At 37.1% G+C, this 22792-nt stretch overlaps 1 protein-coding gene across 4 annotated transcripts in view; it reads left to right on the top strand.

The window, feature by feature from the left end:
- LOC143422483 (proton-coupled amino acid transporter-like protein pathetic) overlaps positions 1-22792 on the top strand; it is a 42912-nt gene that overhangs the window by 12916 nt on the left and 7204 nt on the right. Inside the window, exons 1-3 of one of the 4 annotated variants that reach the window (XM_076893158.1) lie at positions 15195-15513; positions 15558-15713; positions 18720-18805. In XM_076893158.1, coding sequence (XP_076749273.1) covers positions 15603-15713; positions 18720-18805 — 197 coding nt within the window. In that variant the 5' untranslated portion in view covers positions 15195-15513; positions 15558-15602. Of the gene's footprint in view, positions 1-15194; positions 15514-15557; positions 15714-18584; positions 18621-18719; positions 18806-22792 lie in introns of those variants that run through there. The other 3 variants (XM_076893159.1, XM_076893161.1, XM_076893160.1) reach the window with 3 other exon arrangements.

Genomic DNA, 22792 nt, shown 5'->3' with positions numbered 1-22792 from the left:
CCGCGACGTTTATCGTTTCCTGTTCGTAACGATAATAAGCCTAAGTAGTTATTTGCGCGCTGTAGAGCTCGCCTGTTTCTTAACAATTCGAACAATGGAACGAACATCTGCCATTCGTGAGTCTGTTTTTTTTTTTACTGCGCTATTCAGGAATTTTCATCCAGGGTCGTTTTAAGAATTTTACAAATTGGCTTTTGTCCTTAAAGATGCTTACACAGAGCAGTTCCCAGAAACTCGAATGGTTCTTTTTTGTTTCGCATAGTTCTTTCGAACACCTGTTTTTCTCTCAAACGTGATTACTACGACGAGAAAACTGCCACTAGCAATCTTTAAAAACAAACCTGCCAATGGATTGCATTTTAATAACTGATTAAATCTTTGTTTTCTCTTGTCCCGCGTTAACATAAGGCGGAAGATGCAGGTTCGTTAAAAAGAAAGTTCGCCTTCCGTCTGTACATCCATGAGTCATCGTAGCGTTTCACTTTAACATACCGAAAAAAATATACTCATTTATTAGAAGAGACGTAGTCATTAAAATGAATTCCCATGGAAACATTTCACTCGTTTGTCTTAAGTTGTAAACAATTGAAGACTTTGTCAAGAGTGCGCACTTCCGGTACACTTTATAATAGGATCGCGATCCATTTAATTCGAGATACTTACCATTTTAACATTTCAATTGCTTAATAAAAGCAATTTAAAGAAACATTGAATTTTTTTGCTCTGTTCAATAATAAAGAAAAGTAATGTTGGACTTTGAGAAAGGTCGGGGCCTAACTTAATCTCAGTCGAGACGTTCGTTTGCTTCGAAAATTTACAAAGAATGCTCAACGTTGTGTCCTTGTAGTCGCAAAACAGTCGAACCCACCGCATCCAGAACGCAGTACCGGGAAGGGTCTACATAATTTATGACACCCCCTGTTGTTCGTAGTTTTCCCTCGTCACAACAACGAAAGCCTGACGACGGTCATCTTGAACGCTTGAAAAGTTTCACCTTTTCTTACAATAACTAAATTGATATTTATCGTCGCGTTAGTTGGAAAACATTCGAGATGAATGTTCAGAAAAACCTGTTCGGAGAGTCCATGGGTTTCCTGTGACACATGCGCATGATATAGGAGGCAGACATTGGTGTATGTGCGTGCTAAAGTTAGATAATAGCTGCGCCTATATAAATCTTCCACGGCGCTAGATGATTCATCCAGTTATGTGCGTGTCTAGCGGACATTTTGTAATTGCATTAAAATACGAGGAAATCAGTGGACGTCTAAGTGTACGTTTCGTTATTCAACGGAGGATTTCGTTTCTTCTTTAGGCGAACAGCAATTATGGAAATTACTGTTGATACATTCTTCGAAATGTTAATATCGAAACGATTTGTCGAAACGATTTGTCGAAGCGACTAAGTTACGAGACATTGTTACGTTAGATACATCGAGTGGGATTAATGTATCATTAAATATGTACACGTACCCACCGTGTTCATTAAATTACTAGTTCCTGTTTTATTTAAACTATTATATTTGGATTACGAAATTATATTTTTTACCACATTCAGGGACAGTAAAAATTTCAGTTAGCTTCTTAAATGTACAAGCGATTTTGGCCATTACATTAAAATGTATACTAATTAAATTGCATTGAAATTCGAATGCTGTAGCATTCGTGCCATTCGGCATCACAATGAAAATAAATGCTACAGCATTCACTTCCACGAACGTGTTAATAGTTAATCGATTGAAGGAAATGGGGTACAAATTGTACTTTGTGCGAGTTCTTTTGTTACGTCCACGATAAAATAGCTCGATAGCTGTGAAATCGTAATATGATATAATTTAGGAAGATGAATGACAATTAAGAAACAAGAAAACATTTACGTAAGAAATGGTTTCCAGATTTACATCAGACACATGCAGTAAATATGTAATCAAAAATTATACAAAGGGTTATCTGAGGAATGGACTAAATACCAAATGAATTAATACTATGACATTTACAATCCTTTGCAAAGCGCGTTAACGTGATTGAGTGTTGGGAACGTCACATGCCGGAAGTAAACCAGTTCATATGCAAATACTAACAGGATTGGTCCATCAATCAAAGCATGTCGCCCTTGACTATTGTGAATACAGACACATTAAAACGTTGCTCCATCCGACTAAAATGATACAACTGTTAGGTACATCTGTGGTAAATACGTTAAATCAGTTTCCCTATTTAACTTGTCTGTTGGTGTCAAACTTTTGTAACTGTACTTATTAGGTTCAAGTTTGTACTTTTTTTTGTATTCTGTTCATATAATGGATCTTAACCCTGACTGTTAATTCAATAATTGTTATCATTTAATCATCATTTTTGCATTTTTGAATAATCAAGTAAGGGAATTAAAGATAAGATATAATGCGTCATTAAATAAGCTTGGTATCTTAAATATTATACAATAGCAAATTAGCAATTGCGTGCAAATTGACGTTGCAAATTTAGATATCCTTAAATTTTACTTATACGTCATCTTGCTTTATGCGCAAACAATGCTGTTCAATGTCAATCGAAAATGACAATACACAATATAAAATCACTTTGAATCCTAAATTAGGAAAAAAAATAATTAATATAATTTAAGTAAATTAAAACTTTAAAAATTATGGCTAGTTTCTTAATTCATTGCCTCTTCTATCCATTCATTAATATATTTCTCGTTATTTTCATACATCAATATTCCACTCATATCATTTAAGTAAATTTCTTTTTAAACAATCATTTTAAACATCTTTTTAAATAATTTAGAAACCATCAAAATTGACTTATAACCCACGCCCTATCTCTCTATTTTTACAACACCATCTCAGATATTAAGCGCAAAAACAAGCAACCCTTTCCCAACGGTAAACGCTTGGGGTTGTTTGATCCTGAGTAAAAAGTTCGGCGACACTGGTCGATACGATTGCACCCCACTGGTTCCGTCCAGCACAGAGGTGTATTAGCATAACAACGAAGGTACACCCACGCTTGGTGACGTCCACGAGGGGTGGAATACCGTCGCGACGGCACCAAAACGGAGGGAGAGACGCGTTCGATCGTCGACTGGGGCGGGTTCACCGGTCTCGAAGTAGCAAAAGTCACGCGAGCGTTACACGTCTGGAGTTCGAAGACTCCCGTGGCAAGGCGTACATATGCAGAACACGCGTCACGGTACAATCGCACGGTGAATATATCTAGTGGAACGAACGGCTTTAACACTCCGTAGACCTCGTGGATGGAATAGAGTATTTCAGTAGACTAGAAATCGCTATCAATCGGCTAAAAAGACGTACAGCGGCTACAAAATGCATTCATTTGACACTAGGACTGCAGACGGCTGCAGCATACTAATTTGTTCCGGAGAAAATAGAATGATAGGTTTTCAAAGAAATGCTACAGTTACGAGGCAAGCATTCCTCGTAGGCGCCGTTTAGGAAAATCTATGGGAAATTGCCAAAAACGAATGCCGGTTGTTTTATGGAATCTTCATAGAAAGTTATCAACCCCTTATGATGTGACATATTTAAGAAATAATTAAAATTTTGAAATTTAAAATTGTATCTACTGATTCTTTGCGTGCCAGTGGTTCCATCAAATTTCTTATTGTTTACTTATAAATTTGATTGATTGTGGTAATAAAATAGCAAATCTCACAAAAAATTCTGAGTATTTGCCAATAGCTGCTGCAGCCAGTAAAAATGATTAATTTTGGGTATTCTTTGAATTTCTTATGTCTTTAGACCAGTGTTTGTTATATGATTCAATAGAAAGATACGAAGAGCTTTTATATAAGCAAAGATTTTTTGCCATTTACTTGCCATCATCGAAAAACGCGATTAACGATGGCACTAACGTCCTGCATCATATTCAGTTACAAATTTACTCTTGATAATATTTTTCTTTTACATGTAAAGCTACCTTTTCTTAATTGTCTACGAATGGTAGAAAAGAATGATTAAGTAGCCGAATTAAAAAGCATAGCCTCCAATTGTAAGAAATGAAACGGTTCCATTATGAAATAATTGTGGACATCTGTAGCGCGCACGAGAAAGGACAGAAGAAGTCTGCAGTGGGTGTTCAATCCGCTGTGAATCATTCGCGACCACTGGTTTCACTCTTGCGTTGAGGCTATAGCTTTTAATTCATTGAAGAAAAAGTGAAACGTTTGCTGTGGGTGTCGGTGACGCCCACGCGACAAGGAACGAAGAGGCAACCGTAGGTGGTCGTTAGTTTCACGCGATACGTAATATAAACTTCATAGTGGACCATTGATGAACTCCGTGGTACGTAATTCACTATGAGTCATCGATGACACACGCAGTTTATAATTTGAAAAATTATTAGAACATTGCCGAGTTATCTGTTATTACTTAATCATTTTTTCTCGATTTGTAAATAATCCTATCGTTCAAGTTCTAGGTCTTTTATATAATTCCATGAATATCCTTATAGGTCATCGATAATTGTATTGTTGAAAAGTTAAATTAATCAACTCCACATAAAATCAATCGTTTAATTTCTATCATATGCTTTGGTATTAAATCTCAGAAATGTCTAACGAACAGAATCGATTATTCCTACTTCTAAATAATTTAAACAAATTATATAATTTATTTTTGTTGCAATGTTAAAAATGTATGTAAATAAAAAGTAATTACGTTCAATTCAAGGATACTGAGCTGAGCTCACTGGTAATAATAAATACTGACCATTTATATTTAGATACTGAATACTAAGATACAAGCCTTTTAAAAATAATTAGCGTCTGTCAGATTGATCTGGCGTGGCAATCAAATGAAAAAATTCAATGCCAAGAGTAGTTAGTGAACGGTTTTAACGTTCACGGTACACGTGGTTCAATGGTGAACGTTCAGGCAGCAATAGCTTCAACAATGAGTCGTTCGCATGCGAAAGGGTCGCGACCACGTGTGAATGTTGGAAAGATAGAACGTTCGCCGGGTTCACTGGTCGCTTCAAGTCTAGAAGCAGAAGTCACGCGACGTTGCCTCGAAATCGTTCATATGATATCAGCGTAACTGACAATTTCTGTCATTTTCAAAATAAACATTTCATACGAATTAGCTATATTTTATTATTTTCATTCGGAATGTAATAAAGAATTTTTAAATTAACGGTATTACCATTGATTTTGAAATTTGACTCTTTCGCATTGATTTCTCGTCAAAGATAAAGAATATCTTAAACAAAAAATTGTATTTGACTAAAGATAAAAAATGAGAAAATTGATTAAAATAGATTTCTATCAGTCAAGAGTAAAAACCTCACAGAATATAATCAACGCGCTGGAATTTTACCTCCTCGACTAATTACACGAATAAGCACTGGCCTGAACGGAATATCTCACGTATTGTTGATCGTCGCGCAAAAATAAAGGGGTACATACGTTATATTCAACTGATATCGTGCTTTGATATTATTCATCGTTTGTTCTGTGCATTTTTTCGTAGCGATAAAAGTAGCAAAATCATCGTATCAAGTATCGTTTACGATTACGCCGTTTTAAGCAACATTGATCGGCACATTTACGAAGGCACACGTACGCGATGGAAACTCATATAGACATACCGTTATCTGATAAACTCGGCGCATTTTATGTAGATAAGCACGACAATATGTACAGACTCTTAACAAGGTGTGTATCATGCCTTACTCTGAATGAACGAGGATATATCAACGAAAGAGTGCGTTGCACAAAAAATTGTGTAATGCTTACGATGGTTTCGCAATTATTAAGTCCTGCTTTAATGCCTCTGATATTGAAATTTGCTTTTCTGCTTTTTTTTCGGGTTCTCCACCGTATCGTATAGATGACATTAATGTTTCCGCCACTAAATTTAACTTGTTTGGCAATGACTACGTATTTTGCAATAACTGTTTGAATATTCGCTAGGTATATTTGAAAAGTTAAGAGTTAAAACAAGATCTGTTTAGTATTCAAAATAATATTGATTTTGAATACTTTGCAAATGAAATAACAGTTTTGAAACAACCTTGAAACTCTCCTTGCATTTCCAGTGACATTGAAGTCTATTCTTAGATTCTTAAGATTTTACTCATTCCATGACGTGCATAATTGCACAACGTGCAAGTCGAACAAGAATAAGAATGCATCGCGATGTTGTTAAAACGGTAAAAAATTGTATAGGTTACCAGGAAGAGTAACAGTTCTTGGTACCATTTTACTGAAAATTGTTGGATATCCGTTAGTAGAAAGGTTCTCGCGGTTCTGATTAAATTTATATGGAAGTTACGGAAGATTTATGGAAATATGCTTTGGGATGGTTTACTTGAGATTAGATAAGCATATACTACGAAAGATAAAAACGAATGTCATCATACGTACATTTACTTAAATACTGTGTGGTAACGATATTCTAGTCATGTGTCCTGTTTAATAAATCGGTCGTAATATTGTGAAACTTCTATACAGTCATAGAATTTCTGCGAATTAAAGTTAATTTTAAAAGAGAAAAAAAACTCGATGTATATTAATATTAGCAATTTGTTAATCTTCTAAGAGTATGAAAGGAAGATCAAATTTATAAATTTTCTTAATGACAATCCTATATACGTTAATAACGTAATCACTACAATTGATCTAAATTAAAATGTTACCCATCATGAGGTTGTAGTCAACCCATTTATTAATATGATCATTAACTTTTTATGTTCAATTTAACCTGTTAAACTAAGGCCGAAATAATGGGTGAAATAATAATAAAAAATTCAATCCTTTTAATCGATTACGAATATATATGTTTCAAATTATTTTTCTCTATATTTAATCTTATCTACATTTAATCTCTTCGAATCTTAAAAAGGTGCTCAATTGTCATCGTTATATGCAATTCTCGTTTTAATTGAAACTTTTGTAACTTATTAAAACCCACATATAAGAAAGAAACACAAGGACAACCTCAATTTCTGCCTTATTATCGAGCTGCGCAATAATCTATCCAACCAATCAAACCAATCAAAAAATTATCATATTACACATGGATTGCATATGTGCATACTATCGATTACTTGCAACATTTTGCAAACATTCGTGACTAGCTACATTTACACGATTAATCGCGAAGCAGAATTTCTATACACGGTACGTCACTTGAATCGAAATTGCGCAAAGTGTAATCACTGATTAAATATCGTCACCAGCGAAATATCAATTTGCTGATTAACGTTTGTAATTACTAAATTATCCAGTAGAATTTAGGTCATGAAATTCGATTCGTTGCCAATTTCTTTATCGTCTCGATGGAGCAGATTTCACTGAAATTTCCCAAAATCGTTGCACACCTCGGGATACGTGTTAATATAAAAAATGGTGTGCGTTCCATCAGCAACGTTGAACGCGTCGAATGATTATACAACACCGGGACGTGTGAATTCATCGTAAGGGCGCAATCAACACGCCCTCGTGTCTGGTCGAAAGCACGCGACCAAATCAGGAAGGTCAATGCTGTTACGGGGCAGAAGCAACAGCAACGGCAGCGATTCGTCGCGTACCCGCGTAATCTAACCGGTAATTCAGGGACAGAAGGAGCAAGAACGTGGACCAACCGTCCCACGCATAACCCGCGAGCGAGCGCCGGTCCCCAGATGAGGATGTGACGTTGCCGCTCTCAGATTTGTTAATTTGTTATTACGTTGACCGCGGTTGATTCTGCGGCCGTTGAAAGGGCCGCGGTCGCGCGTGCACGAACCCCGACAGCTCGAAATTGTGCCGAGGCAATCCGCGGCCATTGGAACCACGACGAAAGGGGTGGCAAATTCATTTAAATAGAACGGATACAAACACGGTTGAAGGCTCAACTTCGATCGCTCGTGGTTCTCTGCTGCGCACTTGGGAAGTTCGAGTCGCTCGTTGACATCTGATCTCATTGCCAATCTTCGTTCCTCGATGAAGATTCGCGTTAATCGACGACAAAAGTGGGCCGCCAGTTTTTTTTCTATACAGCGGCCGCTTTAATTGCAAGCGAAGACTCGATTGCTCGGCTAATAGTAATTTCTTGTTGATCTTCCTTTTCTCAATAACAGATGGTTTATGCTAGAGCATTATATGTTTTTAGCGCAAGAGTAACAGATTTTAATAATTAGTATTATGTATGCATTTTTGTTTTGCGTATTATATTTTATGCATTGATTCTGGTCTCTCCTCGTATAGTTCCTTTTTTTTTATTTCCTTCTACTGTATTAATTACGAGAATGAAAGTTCATAATGCACTATTTCTCTTGCTGAAAGAGTATAGTGGGTTAATATGTCTGTCGAGGAAAATTAAATGTGCTGGTATTCATAAGAGACGATGAAATCTGCTTTTTTCGCATCATAAATTGAAATATGTTGTTATTCGCAAAACGAGTGAAACGTGCTACTTTTCTTCGCATTCATTCAAGATTCTAGTCTAATCGTACACCTATATATTTTTTCTTTAGTGAAAGTTTAGCAATCAGATCGTAATTCCCGTACGAATCTTAACTGCTTCATAATCAATTCTTGCATCTAATGTTTTTTTTAACTCTAAAAAGTAACACAAGTCTACATTAATTTTTACTGCAAGAAGTCTTCACCTTGAAGAACATGTTACCAAAGTGCTAATAAGTAACATTAAGAAGTACATTCGAAACCCTATATTTACTCCAATTAAAGCCAGCCCACGTTCCACGCCGCCATTTCATACGTTATACAAAATTGTATTACGTGCAGCGAAAGTAAATGGAAAATTTCTACGACAAATCGCCCCCGGATGTTCAACGACACACGTATCGCGGCCTAATTAGTGTGGCAGAGAAAGATCGAACGCTCGAACGCAGGAAGAAATCGGAACAGTGCTCGATTACACCGGAAGGTGTAAACCGTTTCATTGTTTCCCGGCTGTTCGATACCAACCGCGATGTCCGTAACCGCGAACCGGTTCCGTGGTCGACGAAAGTCGCGCAGCAACCAACGCGGAAGTCTCTAATCGTTTGCTATCCCGCGTGCGGCGCTAATTCGTACAATTGCACAATAGCAAATACGCACTTGACGCGATGAGCGTTCGAGCGTCTGCGAGATCATCTTAATTTCTCTGGACGTGTTTCTTCGTGCATATTCTAACGTTAACGATGGAACGACCGTGGCTGATTAGCTGACAAGGCCTTGGCCGGGCCCTCCTCCCGGCTTTATACATCGTTCGCCTGCCCGATCGTCCCATTCCGCCCCTTTGTTAACTCCGCTCCGCTCTGTTGGACATCGAGCCACAAACACCCCGCTGGATCAACATTTAGGTGCTTCCCGTTGATGCCCGATTTGCTCGAGCGATCCCGCGCTTCCTGCGCGCTCAACGATGCAGCTTGCGTCTTTCTGGGGGTCATTAAAATGCATTATCTTAATCCGTCGACTGTGCTTCCGTCAACTAGGTGAACGAAACGGGGATTTAATGGCCGCTCTAATTACACTGTGATTGAATTATGCTGGCAGATACCAGGGAAGAGCGTGCACCTCTTCTCGGTGCTGAAAATATATTTCAGGCTTGTTTGACAAGTAGATCGGTGTAATGGACGAGCGTGGCGATGTTTAAACGTTGACGGTATCGCGTTCGCAGATATAATCGATGGAGAATACGTTCAGGATTTCGAAGGACAGTTATGAATATCATTTTTAAACTTATGGAGGACGAAAGAGATAGCCTCGTGTTACGAGAAATAGTGACTAAATAAATAGTAGAAATCTGTTCTGCAATTCTATGTAGAAAATGGTAGAAATATTTCAATCTGTAAAAATTGTGTAGGGTCCAAGGAACGATGGAATGAGTTTTTGAATTGAATGCGTGTGTGCGTGTATATGAGTGTCTGGAGAAAGAAGAGAATGCATGGAAATCTGGATAAAAGAGTCGAAAATGTTCGATGAATGAATGCACAGTAGGATGTGTACGCAGCGTGCTTAGTTTAGTTTAAAAAGGGCAACTGAAAGTGTACTATCTTCAATCATAAATAAAAATAAATTAACTTTTCAATTTTCACAATTGTGACGGAAATAAAATTAATTAAGCACTTTTAAAACTGGGAGGAATCTTTCGAAAGTCATTTGCAATTATATATAATTATCATAGATTAGTAGAGAATAATAGTGGTCGTAAAACGAAAAGTTTTGAATTCGGAGTAGTGTAGTACCATTAAAGTGATAAACGTTTGCGTGGTCGCGTGGCTTTCGTTGTGGCGCCATGATGAAAATAAACCGTGCAGTGCGTGCCAACGTTTCACAAGGCTGCACGATGTAATCCAACCCAGGAAGGTGTGATACCCGCAACTGATTTTCACGCTGCCATTAAATATTTGCATCCTGCAGACTAATAGTACACGAGTTTGGAAGATAATTTGTTGTTCGAGCTTTTTGACGCCATTAGCGGCGTTTAAAAGTAGACGAAATAACGAGTTATTATTGGTACGTTAATCCATTGAACAATTATACTGATACTATTTTCGAAGTACGACGAGTGTAATTGAGAGGTTGTCTTCTTGAGTGATTTAACAATATCACGGAAAAGTACAGAAATCTACCTACGTAATTTTCGACAATATTGTAATTTCACTAATATATCATAACGATGTGAATCGCTCTAGTAATATACTATTTCCCATGATTCTTGTGATAGCTGATATTTAGACGAGATAGATATGTTTTTACTAGCAAACTATTGTAGCTAACAGCCATTATTTTCCTCCAAAGTTCATAAACGTTTAACTGCAATAACTAACATCAATGTTCATTGAAAACATTTGAGTACGCTTATTTATACGTACGTATCCTGTTCGTGATGTCTTCTCTAATGCGTTCGCATTAGACTATATTATTACAATATTAACGTAGTTGTATCGAAATAATCAAAAAACGTTGAAAAATTGCTTGCAGATTTCGTTTATTAAAAATTTGGAAAAGTATAATATAAAAAGTAACAAAAATTGCTAAAAAAAAAAAGAGAAATCAGTGCGATTAAGAACTCTGACGTCCATTTCCATAAGTGCTATTCCTTGGAACAATGCATGACGTATAATGTTATCAGCTAGCGTAATAAGGAAAAGTGATGTTAGTGGAATTTAAATAAAAACTGGTAATTAAGTAACCGGAATGTAAATAATTTAAACAACGTAAAACATTACATTAGAATAATACATAATGCAAAAATGTTGTCAATAAATAATACAAGGAAAGACGTCAGCGGTATAATAATGAATAACTTAAACAATATAATTCTTTTAAAATGCATAAAACATGCTTTTTTAAATTATGTATCAAGTTTTGATAATCGTTAATGGCGCCACTAGTAAACCGTTGCACCTACTATACATATTTACCATCTATACAATTGAAATCGTTATGCTGTCGTTCGTTACCGAATTCGTAATCAAAATTAACTACTGAAAATCAATAAACTTTTTCTTTTTTTCATTCCAAGTCCTTAAAGTTTCGATTAGTTAAAAAAGTGTACGTACAATCTGATTTCATCGAAGATTTATTATGCTGATATAACGTACCAAGTGAGTTTTGAAGCGAATAGATTTTGCTACGGATTCAGTGGGAAACGGAGAATGTCTTTCACGCACAGCAATATGTCGCCGAGACTGAAATGAACCAAGAACAAGTAACGTACAACACAAGCGGCGCAGGATGTAACCGCAATGAAAATTCTATTTTTGGAGCATCTCTCTACAAGCTCCTCGGAATATCTTGAAACCGTAGCGTTCCCGACCCTCGGTCAAAATAATTTCATTCCAGATCCAGAAAACGGACGCGCTTTCCACAGAGCGAAACAAAATGGCGTCCACTCGTGACTGCTCTCAACTGATTTAATCGAAAATAAATTTACATCCAAATATCTTTCATTTTCCATTGTCCTCCAATCCGGTTTTACAGTTCTAGTTGAACATTTTTTAGTTCCTCAGATTAACCGAGAGATTGTATTCATTCAATTTATTCAATTGATTATTCCCTAGAAGAATAATAACACCGAAAAGCAGCTTCGAAGCAAATTTTTAAATTATAAAAAAATTAATTGCAATCAATTAATAAATAATAGGAGTCGTAATTAGCTTCATGCGAAATTTTGTAACGCGAATTATCTGAATTGTCAAATCGAAATATTTTTAAAGAATAAATTCCAAATTTCGAACACAAATTTTCCATACGAATCTGAAATCGACATAAAGTTTGACGTTTCGCCTTTCTAAGAAATTATCTCCCGTTAACTCTTTTTTATGATCTTTGTCTTTAATTTTATGTCGAAAGAGCAGCCATTAAAAAGCTGTATTCTATTTATCGACACGCTCAAACATTTAAACACGTTTTAGGTACACTAAATCGAATAAACGAAACATCTTCTGTGTGCTTTTATCAAGAAAAACTTTACTTCATTTTAATTTCAATGGAATTTTATAAATACAAACAAACTCGATTACTTTTAACGAGCTGAAATAAGTTGCTGCGTGTATACGTATAATATAAAAAGTGAAAGGATTAAATATGCGGATCGAGGCACGGGTAAAGAAAGTTGATGCGATTTCATTATTGGCGATCATAGAAAAATTGGCGCTACTTATATAGCTAAATGAATAAAACGACGGATCCTGTGGAGAGGAGAACTACTCTCACACAATCAGTCATGGATAACATTGAGACCATTTGCAGAGTGCTATTTGCAATTGTTCCATTTGCAGCGGCAGGATGATTGGTACCATTCACAGTTAAACGATCTAAGTGGAGGAGTGTTCGTACAAAGGGTGATATTTGCTACCGTCCTAGAAGGAAATTAACATGACTGCGATATTAAGTAATACTTTCAGTGTTCCTCCCGCGTTGTATTCCGATCAAAAGTCGCTTAAGATTGTAATTCGTTTAAAGTATAAAAAATAGTTTACGCGTACGTTACCACTGAAATGGTTCGTATCGTAAAATGTCAAGGTAACGAATTTATTTAAAAACTAACATAAGTAACTAACATGAGATAGATATTATTTTCGCGTGCAACGTGTATATTGCGATACTATTTCAGTCTATGCATTGTGCACCGTCTGTAATATTATATATCCACTCTTCGACTGATTTATTGTACTCGTGTACGACGAGCGTTTCTAACATTAAACAAAGTTTGGATGAGCTTATTAACATGTCGCTTGCCAAATAACTTTCGTCCGTCTTCGGCATTGTTACACAATTCCTCGCTATCTCTACAAGGGGCATAATGTATTTTGTCCATTTCGTGTCAGCCGATCGGAATTCGAACAAGCGTTTGTACACAGAACACGCTCGGTTATCGAGGCAAAGGATTTCGAAGCACGCTTCGTTGATTACGTTATTTTTCAGACGCGCTATATCATTCTGTCCCGTCGAAAATAGAAACAAATTAGCTAGAATACGATACGGAATGAATTGTTGACACCTGAACGCATCAACGAATCGAGACGAATCGAGACGAGTACGCGTTAATTAAATTTCATTCAAAATGGCGTATCCCACCATTCCGTTCGTTGACTGCGATTGACGCAAGTTTTTTTAATTAATAATAATTTATTGGTATGTTATGTATCTTTAGAAGGAAACTCTGTCACATTTATGCCGAATACAAAAATATCTTTTCTGATTATTTTTAGAGCTACTAAAAATACGCAAAATAACGCAACCTTCATATTTCTATGAATATTTCATACACTAAATGTAACGCACATGGTTTGTTGCTATATTTGGAACGATTAAGCCAATTCGCGAACAATTCTCCAAGTTGAGGATAAAAGTAAAAATGTTTGTTCGACCTGCTACATTCCACTTATTGTTCGATTTTGTATTTCTCAGAAGTGATACATATTATTATAAATTTAAATTTAACGTTGCATTTTTTATAGCTTTGATTGTTACCATTTGTGGAGAACCACCTAATATTAATAAAATGAAACTAACTATACCAAAAAGCCATTGTTCCTTTTTCTGTTGATACACAGTGGCATACTCTAATTATACTTGGCAGCAATTAGTAAATAGTGTGCTAACGACGTTTCTGTTTGTATCGCGGAAATATATACTGAAAGCGTTAAAAGACTTCACGACGCTACTATTTGGATCTCGATGTTTACAAACATTTCTATTTTAAGTATAAAATCACCCCTCACGATTTGTTTCCACCAATATTTTAATCTTTGCAAGTACTCGCATCAGGAATAACTGTTTTCAACGCTCAATATTATAAATTCAACCCTTACATGCATACAGAAATTGTAGATAGTTGTCCAATCAATTTAAATATCTAGTTTCATCTAACAGATGGCACTTCTATTCGCGGTAGTCAAGATATTCAATTAAGATACAACAATACAAACTATTCTTTCAATTATAATCATTGTAGAACACAGCAGTAAAAAGAAGCGTGCCCCTCCCCCGACATATTCTTTAGAATGCAACAAAAGATCTGTCCTAAAAGAAACGCTAAGAACAAATCACAATTGGAGGACAATTGATAAACGATCGCGCGTACGAGAACTCTAATTCCACCTGAAACGAAGCTCTGTCCAATTAGAGTGCTCTTCAATACCACTCGATTCAACGAGTGGACGCAGGTGACACGTCCACGTCCGCGTCCACCTGTCGCATAGTTCAAACAAAACTTGTATTAGCGATCGTAGCTGGTTAGCGATCGGAGAGAGTCGAACGTAAGGCGAGAGAAGAGGACAGGCTGCTCACGTGAAACGTCCACGTCTATTTGCTCTTCCTATTTTCGTAGCCGTTCGGTATATAAAGAGCCCGTCCTCGGGACATTGCCGAAAGATTTGGCAGCGATCCGCGGTTTTCTGCGCCGTGGCGCTCGTCGGTGCCGTAGATAGAGCCGCCAGTGAAGAGAAGCACGAGCATAGTTTACCCGGGGGAATCGTGTCGGAGGTGTTGTACGACGGTGAACCGTTTCGCGGTGCTCCGACTCTCCCTTCGTATCCGTACCCTCTGCATTCTTACACCTACCCCAAATTGTGGGACGATGTCAATCATCATTTTCAACTTTTTCAACCATTTCGAACCATCTTTTACGATTATCTGTTCTCATTCACGGTAAAAAAAAACCAAAAGTCATTTCTCGATGGCCTTGCTTCGTAATGTTTCCAGAGTTCGAGGAGAGTAACGAGGCGGATGGACAGATCAGTTTGATCGTCGTATCGCGGAAAAGTGACATGATTCGGTGCGTCGGTGGTACTACTTGGTGATATTTCGCGTGGACTCGTTCAGAGGTTTCGGTCCACGTGTTCGGAGGTGCGCGGTTTGTCGCAAGTGGTTCCACGTCGTGGTCTTATTCGAGCGAATAACTAGGCGGTTGCCAGGCGAACTGGGACAAATCGGTTCGTGTGGAGACTGGCGCCCTGGCGCGAATACCGGCCGTGGTTGGCACCGATGGATGATAAATAAAGCACGTGGCGCGCGAGGGACAACCGTGCACGGGGTGGAAGGATCGTTTTCGGGTGCCGGAAGAAATACGTGGGGAGAAGCAGAGGAGCTGGAACAGTTGTTCCGAGTGGAATGTTAACGCGTTGATTGAAAACAGAGAAGAATGGGGAACACGGACAGCGTGCACGACGTGGAGATGAGCTCCTTGTCGGCGATACGGAACGACCGACCTCACATCAGGGTGAATACGAATGATCGACTTAATTCGAACGTGGTTTGTTGTTATTGTATTGTATTATATCTACTATTGGGCATTGGGGTGGGTACATGGACGGTTGACTGGATTTAAATTTGATGTATTATGTGTAAACATCGAGGTAGTCAATAGGAAATTCCAATAAAACACTTTTTATAGGAATAATTTCATTCTTGGTAGTAACTTTTTGCGAGAAATTTCAGTGTTATCGAAACGGAAAATTTTAGACAACATAATTTCAATATTAGTTGTAATTAGTACTATCGTACCATTGGCTTGCGATACCGCATCTGGTTCGATCGGTCAGTTACTTTACTCTTCGTAACCAGTCGCTATTTCGAAATTTTTAAATCCAGTTCAACTCGAATTTGTATCGAGCAATTAGTTTGAAATGTTTCGAATTTCTGGTATCGAGAATACAAATCTACGGTACGTTCATTAAACGATAGGCGTGACAAGTTGGCCGATACAAATTGAATGGCAGAAGCCTCGTCCACCTCGCAAGGCTATTACGAAACGGCGCCATTGATAGGCTGAACAGGTTGCATAGCCAGGCCACAAAGTGCAGATGTCTAGATGCGCATAGGCGCCAATAAAGCGTGCATGCATATGCACGTTTGCAAATGATTGTTGATACGTAAGACGACAGGATATTGTACCGTAACGTAAAACAGAAACTATCTGAGAAATTCAGCGAATCCACCAACGGCTACTGGTACTATTAGTTAGCTACTTGTACGCATACATTTACAAATAATTGACGGGTAGCTCTACGTGAAAAGATGAACGGAATGATATAGGTATGTGTGTAATATATGAGTACGTAGACGATACATCTGCTATACGGTAATTTCCAGTAGTTATACAATATATATATGCATTTAATGGACTCCAGTGACAATTTGAACTCGCCAGGAATTAAATTATCCTTCTTTTAAACAAATTTTTGTTTCTTCGACAGCTATACGTGTAATTGTACCGTTCAACTTGTTTGTTTAAAAATTGAAAAAAAATTATTTTTTGCCTCGCGAAAGATTGAACTAGCAAATATCATTCTTCGATCGAAAAAACGAAATTTTCTATTTGGTAGATGGATTCGTGCGATAGGGAATATTAAACAATAAGCATTCCCAGTATTATTCGTACACGCGTGTTCGATCGTAGAATAGAATAGTACTTATTATAGCATTTCTCTGTTAATTTTAGTTTTTAATGCATTATTTACTTGATACTATATCTTTATAATTTCCGTTAGAATCATTGCAGCAAGATTACAAGCAAATTCCATTTGAACATTAGGTTAAAAAATATATTCATCTAAAAATGGACAAATTTACATCGAATAATATCGTAGGCTACCCTTGACACGCGCGTACTGCTTGACATTGAAGAAAAAACACAAAACCTAACGTAAAACTGTAATAATCATAGGATATTCGAGTTAACCACGTAAAACACATACATACTTAACCACCAGACGAAGTATGCGATTTCCAACTAGATTTCCACTACGCAACGATGGGCCGTGCAATGCAATCAAGAGCGTTATATTCTAAATACTCGGACGTAATAAGTTATTAACATTATTTCATCAAAATATTTTTAATGTACATTGTAATGTTCAATTGCAATAAAGTCCTCAACTTTTTGGTATTATCCAGTCGCGTGATTCTGAAAGACCTGTTTTGGTTATGGACCATTGATTGTTCGCCTTTCTACAAATTCTCGGTGAACGTTATTCGATAAATTTACGGATTACATAAACTTATTTCTGGTCGTTTTAATTTCCCGCCAGTTATATGCCGGTGGAATCCTGAGGATTCGACAAACTTACGGATTACATAAACTCATTAGTGGCCGTTTGAATTTCCCGCCAATTATATGCCGGTGGAATCCTGAGGATTCGATAAAATTATTTGTTTTACGAGGTAATCAGTTTGGAAGGGTATTAATAAATATTAACATTAATATAGTATTTTTGCAACGGTTTCTTAATTGAAAATAATTAATAAAGCTTGTAATATTATATAAGCACTTTAGAGAATGATCTGAACGATAGTGAATTGTTTTAAATATTTTCACAAGTATTCTTGGCATTTGCAGTGGAATAGGGTAAGTTGAATTATTTCGATTTATTTTTAAATGTACACGTGGGACACGTTTATACCGAAGAAACGATCCAGTGTCCATAATACTGAAATACTAAAATAGAAGCTCGAAGTCCTCTTCTAAGACAGAGGAAGAGAAACGATTATATGCATAGTACAAGCGGTTATTATTTATGACGAATAATAATTATCTCGATATCCGTAGCAGAATATGACGACACATTCGAAAATTTTCTCTCGCAATCGAAAGCAATTACTCGGAAAGTAATTTTTCTCGTTCGCGACATTTGATTGACAACGAATTGCTGTTGATTAATATCAGTCTAAAATAAGCTGGAACATCTACGATCTACGTACACGCGACAGAAATGTAATGAAAACAAGATAGCTTTTCATTTCGTCCATATGGTAATTAGTGTCTAATCGCGATTCCATTGTTGGCGGACTGAGGACGTAAGTGAATAATTTTCCGGTTATATAAAAGTGGGGACAATATTCATTATTCTGTACTTCTGCTCCGGCAAGTGCAGTGCACCTTCCAGTCTTGTATTTCCTTCAACCTATCGACGAACGCGAACGTCCGTTTCCCGTCGAGCTCGTACAATCTCGTCGGCACATCAATTAACCCCATAAAACGTGGGGAACCGAGTAAAAAGAATTGTTCGTTCCGTTATTGTCTTCCGGTTTGTTTTTTCCTCGAATTTTCGTTGATTTGTGAGTGTACAAGGATTTCTAACGTGGCCCGTCCTCTCTGTGATCAGTCGAGAAACATTAATTAGTTATGATTGGCACGTGCATGAAATATGTTGCCAAAAAAGTATATAATATTTTACTCGATATTTATGTACACGTACGAACAGATGGTATTTAACGATTCTTTTTCGTTAACGTAGTCGCCCGTTCTCTTCTGTTACAGAGAACACCAATGCGCCCAATGATAGCGGAATACGACCCAAAGAAGCAAGGTGTGAAAACAGAACTGTCAGACATGGTTCTTGTCAAGTAAGTGCGAAAACTTGGTTTACGAAACCGACGCGAACGAACGGTTCAACGATAGTCGAGCAATTCACTATCTGCTACCACGACCAATCATCACCATTGCTTTCTTGCCAAACTCAAATGCTCCGTGCTCAAGCAAACGTGAGTGACAACCCGAGGATCATATATTGTGCATTATATCGTATATATGTGTATTCTCTCATTCTCTGTGCTCTGTTACTATTTATTTTATACACACACAATGCATATATATACATATTTTTTTGTATTTATCTATTTAATATTATATACTTTATAATACGAACAATTTCACGACTAATTCATGCATACCGCCTGTGATCGCTGACGTAGAATTCGTAGCGTAGCTGGCACCAGGGATGCTTGACGATTGGCCGCTGAATCGTGATGATTCTTTTATCGCTGGTTTGTGCAGAAACGCGCTTCCCTTTTATTTCATGTAACTGCCGTGCGCTCGCTCGTACGTTTGACGTTTTATTTGTTTACATTCTCCCTTCCTCTCGCTTCACTCTCGTAACCCATTTACATCCACGAAATCAAGCATTCCGTAAATTTTTGCAAATATTACAATGCCTTTTCATTTTTCTTTTTCTTTTACGTGGGAGGATCATGCCGAACGAAAAGTTGGTTTTACGTTCAAATATTGTAGGTTTGTATCGAGACATCGTTTCTTTAAATATTTCGCTCTTCATTTTGAAGATTTATTCGCGTATTTTAAAAAACATTCTATAGCTTTCCGGTAATCATTATATTTTTGGAATATCGGTTATTTTATTCGAGAGATGAAAAACGTTAAAGATAATGTTATCCATTTAACGTAATTATTTCGCTTGAAAGCAAATTTATGGAAACATAAATATGAAAATAGAAAGCAGTAGAGATTACTTAAATAATTTATGAAAGTGAAGAATGGCGAAACTAATATACATAAAATATTCAACTTAACCAAATGCTTGTCTAACGCGTTTCAAGTCCTTGTATAATCTTGTGAAATCGTATCAGAGGGAGAGAGAAAATAGTTTTAAAGAATCGGTTGAAAGAAAGGAAATAATTACAATTGCAATTACAGAAAAAAAACAGAAAATTGGCGTTAATCACTGAATAATAATTAAGTTTTAATAGATGTATCATTAGATAATTCGGAAGTTCGGAAGGAAACAAGAGGTTGAGTAAGCAATATTCAGTGCGCGATACTTTTTAGATATTATGACAGGATATTAATTAATTATGTATTCGAAATGGTACTATTTAGTAATTAGTTCGTTATATAACAAGAAAAAGATGTCAACTATGTTCGGATTGACAATTTACACCGAGATACAAGATGTTAGTTATTTAAAAAGAAAAAATAAGATTCGGTAAAAATGGTAACATGCATGTTTGAACTGTTTTATCATGGAATTTCAAGTATACCAATTATTAGTTTAAACAGTATGCAAAAGCGTGCAAACACCTTGAGTGCTTGAAACTGAACCAACTTAGTTTTTTCAGCTTTTAAATTTAAATTGTTATCTATGTAATAAAAACACTATTCAGAACTAATCTATGAACGTAACAACTTGTGCGTTTCCATTATTAAGACAAACTCAACGTGCAAACGAAGTACGCTAAATATTCTAATTACAGTCCAAATCAACATTTTGCAATTCGAATAAACGGGACTGCATTGTTCTCATTCGATGTACTTATATCATATAGTCGGTAATGAAATCATTTCTATTCGAGTGAATGTCACCAAAAAATGGTTGGCGTGACACTCGAAATGTTAAAAATAGAAAAGACGAATCTTAACATTAGCCATCGCGAGTACAGTTTACTCGACCTCTGTAGCATTCGCAACGATCGTGATTCTCGTCTCTGCATCATCGAGCGTTAATAATTTTCCAAAAATTTCTCTTAAAGCCATGGAAAATCGAGTCGAGGAAATAAAAATGAGAGGATACAATATACATATAAATCATGCACGAAAGCGTCGGTTTTTCGGCACAAACGAGCGATCGTCGTCGATCCGGCGGCGAGTCGACGAAATCTTTGGACCCTTTGCGCGCAAGATGGAATTTCTCCTTGCTGCACCTTCCGGTTCTACTTGTCGTCGCGTTCGTCGTCGTTTTCATTTCAATAACTTACACGTGTCGTTTCTCCGTTGCTTCTTCCTTTTTTCCACCACGTTTCATCGCACAAATTTTATCTTCGATTTTTACTTATTCATGAATAGCAACCGATCGATATCGCAACCGTAACGATCGGATGTTGTGTAACGCTTGAAAAGAAAAAATCGATAGATAGCGCTCCTCGAATTAATTATGTTTATTTGCACCTGCTTTTGGTCGTAACATACGCAGTTAGACGTACCATATATTTGTCAGGTAACTAGAAACGCAATCGCTATAAATCTTCCTGTTGAGCGTCGTTTCCCGGTGAAGCACCTGCTGCATAACGCGCGTAACTGTCCGATAAGTTCGTGCTGGAAACAATTAACTGGCAAGGTCGGTTGTTCGTGTTAGATTAAACCGTATCGTGGAAAAGTTACGAGTTCTGCTCTGCATTTTTCTTGATTTTATATTAAGTTTGATCACCTCCCTGAATATTTCACGCGTTACCTACCGTATAAATCAGTAGTGCCGTGAGCGACGTACCAGCGGAAGCGCACATCTGTTGCATATCGAATAAAGGAAATATATCTAAAAATACAATCGCAAGTTCCGATTCAACGTTCCAATGTAGTTCCTTTCATTCGCGGTTAAAATTCTATCGAAGCTTTAGATTTTCTTCTTTACGGAATTTAGATGATCAAACTATAAGTATTTCATTATTTTTTCCTTTTGCTACAATTTAAAGAACAGTAAAGCAGAGATAAAGCAGAGATAAAGCAGAGATAAAGAAAGATAAACTAGATAGAGTCGAGGAAGGGCAAGGTGCAGAAAGGAGACAATCCTCGCGGCGGTTTCTTCGTCATTGGCTGAGGATGCTTCGTAATTGAGGCCATGCGGTGTGCAAGCAAATTATGTTCTTCTAAAGGATTATAATAAAGATGAAAACTGTCTTTACTATATAATATGTGCATTTATATGATTCCAGACTTGCGTATAAACTGCGGGCATAGATTCGGGCTCTATGAAAGTGCTCTGCGAATAATGTGAAAGTGATGAAAATATAAAAAAAAAACAAACGTAAAAAGATATAAAATTAAATTTAAAAAGAAAACAAAAACAAAACAAAAGAAAATTATATACACGGTACCGTTTAAGAAAAAAAAACGGCACGGTCTCTCTGATGGACGATCGCGTGTTCAGGACGGTTTATTGGAACGGTTTTGTTACGATCGACGCGTACTGACGCCGCTATATTAACAGACAGCGACGGGACAAAGTTTTGCCAAACGAAAACAAAAAAAAATAAAATTCTAGATATCGCAAAAAAATAAAATAAAATTAGACAAAACGTGAACGAAATTCCGCGATGAACGACCGGACGCAAACTCGCCGCAAACAACCGACGGACGTTCTTAAAAAATCACAAGAATCTATCAAAAGTAAAAAAAGAGTCGAAAGAAAAAGAGCCAGAAAGAAAGCAACTCTTTTTGGACGCCGTGTGACCTTGTTGTCCGCGCACGCGCGATTATTAAAACGGTACCAAATCAAAAACGAAAAACGAGAAATACAAAACAGCAAAGTAAAATAGCGACGATAATTGGCATTGAAAATAAAAAAAATGACCGTTTGACGCGCGTAAAACTGAACGGAACAAAGTTAAAGTACCGAGAACTAATAATGACATTAATTAAAAGAAAGTGCGTCGGAAAGCAAAGAAGGCTTGTTAGTCGTCGTACTGCGTCGTGGCGCTGGGCGTCGCGGTGTTGCAGTGCGGTGGTTGCAGCTGCCTCTAAGCCTGATCGCGGCGCGTGAACTATTGTCACGTGTAACGTGACACACACAGACCTACTACTACTACTACTACTACTCTACTACTACT

The sequence above is a fragment of the Xylocopa sonorina genome, chromosome 3 (genome assembly GCF_050948175.1).
Source record: "Xylocopa sonorina isolate GNS202 chromosome 3, iyXylSono1_principal, whole genome shotgun sequence".
Lineage (NCBI taxonomy): Eukaryota > Metazoa > Arthropoda > Insecta > Hymenoptera > Apidae > Xylocopa > Xylocopa sonorina.
The sequence above is the reverse complement of the archived record's forward strand: the minus strand, read 5'-3'. Positions and strand labels throughout refer to the sequence as shown.